Here is a 7354-nt window from a genome sequence, read left to right as displayed (position 1 = left end):
CACTTGAGCAAAGACGTTCAAATTTTTTAGCACCCGGAGTTTTGCCTGTCCTATTGAACGGGTCACGGCAACCGGAGGGCCCTGATACTTGCGGTGGGTCCGGGAGGACCCGCTGTGAAGGAAAATGGTTCCGGCAAGCGGAACAGGCCGCCCTTCTGCCCGACTCCAAGATGGCCGCTCCCGGCACGCACGCACTGCGTTATGACGTTCGTACGCAGCGCTCGCTCCGCTCAGTCGCCTCCTTCCGCTCGTGCTCGGGGGCGGGAGTGGGCCTGGGGTCCTGCGCGTTGCCTGACGTCCTTCCGTGAGCAGCTGCCGCGGCCCGCACCGGCACGGGGGGAGCGGGGCGAGGGGCAACGAGGCCTGAGGGGGTCGTGGCCTAGGGTTCTCGGAGGCCGCGTCCCCCTCCTGCAGGGAAGGGGCACTGTGAGCGCCCCGGAGCTCTCGGTGAGTGCGTGTGGGCCTTCCTAGAGAGGGGTCGAGACCGCTACTGCCCTTCGAGTCGCGCAGGGCAGCCCCGGCTGGGCTCCATCTCTCTGGGGGGGAGTTAGCCGTCGCTGCTTGGCCTGTGACTCCTGCGGCAGGCTGAGCCGGTGCTCTGTGCCCAGGGCTCTGCTGTGCTTCCTGGGTGGGTGAGTTTTGTGCTCCCGGGCGCTCTGCCTGCCGGGCTGTGGTCCTTTTTTACGGTGCCTGCGGTCGGCGAGCTCGTATGTGGCAGCGATTTTCACGCACCAGCAAGCAGGTCGTGAAGGTCCGCCCCTGGGGTTGCTTTTCCTGCCGGCTGTTTCCTGCCCGTGTCCAGCTCCGTTTGATGTGGTGGCGTTTGTAATCCTATTTCCTTCAGTCACCTCTTTTCGGATCTTTGTGTCTTCCAGTTTCTTGAAGGTGGTGTGGTGAGATCTCTGGTAAACTGTTGTGCTGCGTGGCCGTGCTGGTGGTACGGGTATTGTCACGGCTGGGCTTGGGCTGCACGCTCAGAGAGTGTTTTGTGCGCTGGGTTGACGTCTCAGTAAATGCTTGGGTTTCAGCTGTCAGGTCAGCTCATGCCGTAACACCTGAAGATGGTTTTGAGAGCAGAACTAGGCCGTTTAAGAGATGTTATCTTCCAAAGCCCTCTGACCGAGGTTACAGTTGTGCACGCTGAGAACTGACAGGTTAATTTCTTGTCATGTGTTTATTATGTAACAGCCTGTTTTATTCATTTGCCACAAAGACTTGTGTGTGTGTAAGTTCTTCTGGATTTATGAGACATTTTAATAATGACATAATGTTCTAGAGTTTAATTTACGTGTATTTTTTTTTTCTTTTCAGATAATTTAATCCATTTACAATATTTAATAAAAAGGCAAAAATGATGTCCAGGCAGGCCTTTCTCTGCAGTTTGGGATCTCTCTATTTGTCCCTTCTGTTCGTGTTCCTTCTGATGGATGTTTATGCAAGGCCTGCAAATAATTCAGCCCTCAAGGAAAAGCCAGCTGACAGTAAAGATGACAATGAGATCTTGCCCCCAGATCATTTGAACGGAGTCAAAATGGAGATGGATGGACATCTTAACAAGGAATTTCATCAAGAAGTTTTTCTAGGAAAAGAGATGGAAGAGTTTGAGGAAGATACAGAACCCAGAAAAAACAGGAAGAAGCTTATGGCCATCTTTTCAAAGTGAGTTATGTACATTACTAAGAACAGTGTAGCATCTTCCTCTGTTCTTCAGAGTAAAATATGCCAATTTTTCTGTGATATTTCAAAACTGTACTGATGAGGGGGAAAGCATCATACTATAAGCACTGCAGTCATGTTATTCAGGTGTTAACATAGCTGTAGAAACTAGTCTCAGGAATAGGAATGCGTGTGTTGAGAGTCACGATCAGCCTACAGAATTGGTGCTGTGGTCTAGTAAATTTTATGGAAAAACATAGTGTTTCTATGCGAAAACCCCCTATATAGGACCTCAAGGTATGAAAATTAATATTACTTTTTTCCTAGTTTCCTGGCTCAATGAATAATCAACCACATTTGTATCTGAGATCAGGGAATTAGTGAGGAAGGGCTTCCTTAGTGGTAGGATGTGCATGCAGTGAATTGGGAGGGTGAGAGTTTGTTTCAGTTTTGTTTTAGCAGTAGTATGGTCTGTTGCTTTACTATAAAGCTTGGGTTGGGTTGGCAATCCAAGTTTCCTACTTATTGCTTAGTCTTATATTCCATATGGATTTTGGTTTTGTTTCTGTTGTGATTTCTGCAAATAACTGCAGGGGAAAACCACAGAAAAGACAGTATTAATGCCAGAAGGGAAGAAAAGGAACAGATAATGGGGTAACATTGTAGTAAACGAACTAACACTTGCTTCCTGTTCATAAAACTTTGTAGTAGGTGCTAAGTGTCTACAATTTGAGTGTTTCAAATGAAATATAGGAAGGTTGAAAATAATTATGCCTAACTGCATATACATATTAAAACGTGTAGCTCCTCAGAATTTAGAAAAAAGAGAATGAGAATGAAACACGAAAATAGAAAGATTAAGTTTTTCTTTTGTAGCCTTTTGGAAAACTTTATCCAGCTCTTGGCTTCGTGTAAGAATCTTAACTTAAAGCGGTTTTCCTTGTATAAAGCACTTGTGCTAGAGGAGGTTTGTTTCAGCTAGTAAGCTGTCAGATGTTTGGAGGTCGGTAAACGTAATGGAAACCGAAATCAGTGCGTGCTTCTGAGCCCTAGGCGGCGCAATTGGCTTTATTGGCACGGGAGGATTAATTTTATTACAACAGCTTAAATTACATTGGTGCTCTTAATGCTGATGATGGTGTGGGAGTGCACGTATACTTGAGGTGAAATGACAAGGCTTAACAAAGATTTTTTTTTTCTGCAAACTTTTCATTCACAGGGAAAAATATTAATAATAACATTTGATTCTTAATTTCTTTTTCCTGGTGTTCTCCTGAGTAAAGGCAGCTGAAGCAAATAGGCAAACCCGAGTACCTTTTTCATTTAGAGCAGGATACTTGTATTACCATGTCTGCTATTCAGACCACTCACTTCATTGGTAGGATATATGCAAATACTGTGCTTAGAAGGTTTCACTTTCTTTATTGCTGCATGTTTATGGGGAACATTCCACTGGTGGTTAGGAAATTGTCATTCACAAACTGCCAGCTCCATTCGTTTTTTGCCGGTTGTTGTGAAAGAGGTGGTTTTAGGAAGCTTAAAGCAACTGGATTCCTGATGAACTCCACTCAGATACTTACTTAAAATTACCTTCTGTCAGATGATCGGATTAGAAATGAAGAAAAGCATTCTGAGGAATTGGGTTGCTTTCTAGACTGTCTTAAAGGCTGACTGAAAAGAGAAATGCTGTGAGCTTCTGTGAAAAGATTGTAAGTCACAGGCTTCTGCATGCTTGGGAAATATTTTCTTTGAAGATAATAAAGAAAACACTCTGTGGTTTTTTTATGGATGACATTTGAGGGTCTGCAGCGTACCAGTGTGATGTAAAGTAGTCAATTCACAGCACACATTATTCTCTAATAGGGTTACTGAAAACAAAGTTGAAACATGGAAGAAATGCTCCCCAAAGTATGTTTATTCTAGGCAAGCAAGCTGTATGTGACTGAAACAAGTGGCATTTCATAGTTCTGTATTTCAGTTCCTGAAGTCACCCTTGACTGGGAGGACAAGCCTTACTTGTCTCCAGAAGTGGTTTGTTATAGGTGAACTAGTACTCCCACTTTGCCCTCTGATGTTAGGGCACGGTGTAGAAAATCCTGGGTGCATCTTTATAGTCTTCATCATTTCCTGCCAAGGGTAAGTCGTAAGGTCCAGAAGATCTGTGAGAAGGGCCGACTTGACACCTTCTTGCCCTTCTGATTACAAAAAGCCCTGTTTGCCATAGTCTCAGTGTAAATAGTTTCAATTAGCCTGGAATATATAGAAAATCTATGATGTATGGTGAAGTTCAGCTTCTGTAGGTGGGTGTTGATGGGAGAGAAGAGGGATATTGAAAGCAATCAAGCTTGTGTATGGTGATGCTGATTTTGCTAAATCAATGGCATTGTGTAGCAGAACTCGGTTCGGTGAGCCTTGCTTCTGAGGGTCAGTTATCTCGTAAATTAAATTATATGTACTGACCAAAACTCACAAATTCAAGCAGAGAAGAGTGTGGCTGTCTGTCAGGCTCCTTCTGTGGTGATGGAGTTACTCAGCTTTCAAACCCACAGGGGTATCCTTCTAGCATTTGCATTTTGCTGATGTTTTCAGCTACTTAGGAGCAGCCCTGGTTGTGATTTAAAAATTGAAATCTTGGTGGTCATTCCTCAGGTCACAGGCTTAAATACACCCTGCTGTTAACTACTACCGTGTAGTGTACGGAGGGTGGGTTTTTTGTTTGTTTGCTTGTCTGGTACGCGTGGTGTAGGACGGGACTATCCTACTAATGACAGCCAATGTTGGCCCATAGCAGGTAGAATAAGGAGTGAGGCGAGGGGGCATATTTTAAGCTTTCCTGTTTTGGTGTCTTCGGTTTGGATTACAGATCTGAATTATTCAGTTAAACTGTTTATGCTGTATGCCATTGGAACGTTCTAAGTAGTGTGTGCACCCTGATTTGTGTTTTTCCTAACCTGTATGTTTAAATAAATTATGCATCTAATAATAATTAATAATGCATCTAACAATGTATCTTGGACTTCTTCAGCCTGGAGAAGAGGAGGCTCTGGGGAGACCTTATTGCAGCCTTCCAGTACCTGAAGGGGGCTACAAGGAAGCTGGGGGGGACTTTTTACATGGGCCTGTAGTGACAGGACAAGGGGTAACGGGTTTAAATTGAAAGTGGGGAGGTTTAGATTGGATATCAGGAAAAAATTCTTCCCGGAGAGGGTGGTGAAGGACTGGGACAGGTTGCCCAGAGAAGCTGTGGATGTCCCATCCCTCGAAGTGTCCAAGGCCAGGCTGGATGAGGCTTGGAGCAACCTGGTCTAGTGGAAGGTGTCCCTGCCCATGGCAGGGGGGGTGGGACTAGATGATCTTTAAGGTCCCTTCCAACCCACACCATTCTGTGATTCTATGATAATAAATTTTGCGTACCTCCTGCCATGTAAAAAAGAGCTTTGCTTCAGTTTCTGTTGATAAGAATTATTTTCTGGCTCTGCTTTTAATTATTTGGATGAAACGGAAACCAACTTTAAAGTGAGATGCTCAGGGAGCTGCCTTCCTGCTCCCCTGCCCTCCCCCCAGTACCTTGGGTAGCATTGTCATTTAGGAACGTGAAAGCATGAATCTGAAAACCCGAGTGGCCAATATGTATCGATAATACTTTCAGATGTGGATTTTTTGAAACCTGGCCGCAAAAATCTGATTTTTAATGGCTTGTGGTTGAGAAAACTGGCCTGAGGTATTTAAAACCTGTTCTTCCAGGCTTGCCATCTATATTCAATGCAGCTTTTGTTAAGGGAAAAATGGACGATTATCCTATAAAGTTTGTTGTTGTTTCTCATTCAAAGGTAGTACTAACGTTTGGGCTGTGAATAGATAATGAAACATGGCTTGTATGGTCAGTGAAGTGTTAACCTTGAACTTAGACGTCACAAGGAGCCCTTATGTCTGGTGCTGCCCGTTACTGAAATGTATTAATACTACTGGTATTTATCACATTTTGCTGTGATTTAATCCCAGACAGAAACTTAAGTGCCACACAGCCTCTGGCTCGCCTCCCGCCTCCCCATCTGCAGTGGAGGAAGAGAATTCGAGGAAAAGACAAGGAAACTCGTGGGCTGCGATAAGAACAGTTTAATTATCAAATGTAAATTTCTGTGGTAGCAGAACAAGGGTGGACTTTCATGAGCTAGAAGAGCAATCAATGGGATATTTGTTACCTTTTTCCCTAGTTTAGATGGGAAGTACAGCTAAAGTACAGCTCGGAAGTAGTGAGCTTGCAAAACGTGAGTGTTGAATGTTGAGGGGAAAGTGCTTTGTTTTCCCTCCCCATTTTTGATAGTACCTGTTCCATATCAAAACACACGTTTGTTCACTTGGGAAGTGCAAGGTGCCATGAGTGGAACACAGCCGTTTAACTTGTCTTCCCCTTGATGCTGCAGAGTTGCTGGTGCTCAGCCTGTGCCTTGTGGAAAGATGAGGTCCAACATTTAAACCCACTAATACTCCATTTACGAATACAGTTGTTGTTGTAGAAGATTAGGTACTAGGGTTGTTATTTGGCTTGAGGTTTTAACATTTAGTTGACATTTAAAGGCAAATCACATCTAATAACTTGAGTTTCAGTGATAACATGTCAGTACTGTTAAGACAGTGATACAAGCAGATAAAAAAGCCAGTCAAGCTGCATTTTTTTGTTGTGTTTTTCTTTGTTGGGTTCTTTTTTTTTTAGTTGAACAAGAGTGGTTTTGGTATGCTTTAAATAGAATCTTAGTGTTGTAAATGTTAGCTATGTTTTTTCAGTTTTAAATGTTATATCTTCTTTGAATAAATACTTAATGACATGCTCAAAAAACCCCTTAAAGCGGCGTGTTACTGTCTTTCTATTTTTGTTCAACTAATTTTTATATTAACATATTTTAATTAAATAAACATTAATGGAATTGATGTCATGGCAGTGTATCTTAATACAATAAAGTAGTATTGGTAGTACATTAAGGAGAACAGTGGATTGTTCTAATTATCCACCAATTATCAGTAAAAACTTACTGATAATTTTAGTCAGGTAGAAAAGTTTAGTTCTGTAGCTAAATAGGTCAGTAGCACTGGTGACAAACATATCCTCTGACAAAGCAAAATGAGCCTGATAACTCAGCTATAATGCATTTCACAGATCAAGATACAATAGAAGAAACTTGGTTTGTTTTTTTCCCCACTTACAAGTACTACAAAGTATTAAATATATTGAAAGTCCTTGCGCCAAGGTTATTCGCGTTACGTTTTCATTGTTTTCAATGGTCACGGCAGTGGTGGTGTGATCTAGGCAGATCATCCATTAGCTTCAGAGATCTTGGAAGATCAAGGTAAAAAGGATTTGGAAAGGTAAATTGAGGAGTTGATGATTTGAAAGAATGTTAGAGACAGAATTTTTCGAAGTAGTGACAGTCTGCAGCAGCTGGCAGTTGACAATTCTGAACCAATAGAAAATGAGCTCATATGCCGAGCGATGTATTTGTGATTTCCACTACTTTAAAAATGTACTCAAACCCATAATATTGAAATGAGTTGATTTGCAGCAAAGTGAAGTATGGCTGAATGTTTTTCACTGGGCAGTAACCTAGATGTTGTAGCCACTTCATTTTAACTATTAAATAAATGGCTAACTTGATATTTGTTTGGTCTGTAGTTCGAAATTGAACAAATGCTCAGAGAGGGT

General features: G+C 42.6%; 1 protein-coding gene across 1 annotated transcript in view; it reads left to right on the top strand.

Moving 5' to 3' along the window:
- Window positions 1-1351: 1351 nt before the first annotated feature.
- The window catches only part of SDF4 (stromal cell derived factor 4), a 13447-nt gene continuing 7444 nt past the window's right edge, over window positions 1352-7354 (top strand). Inside the window, exon 1 of the mRNA XM_010153014.1 lies at window positions 1352-1659. Coding sequence (XP_010151316.1) covers window positions 1352-1659 — 308 coding nt within the window. The remainder of the gene's footprint in view (window positions 1660-7354) is intronic.

Source organism: Eurypyga helias, unplaced genomic scaffold (assembly GCF_000690775.1).
Source record: "Eurypyga helias isolate BGI_N326 unplaced genomic scaffold, ASM69077v1 scaffold5926, whole genome shotgun sequence".
NCBI classification, from domain to species: Eukaryota; Metazoa; Chordata; class Aves; order Eurypygiformes; family Eurypygidae; genus Eurypyga; species Eurypyga helias.
This window is presented reverse-complemented; position numbering and strand designations above follow the sequence as displayed.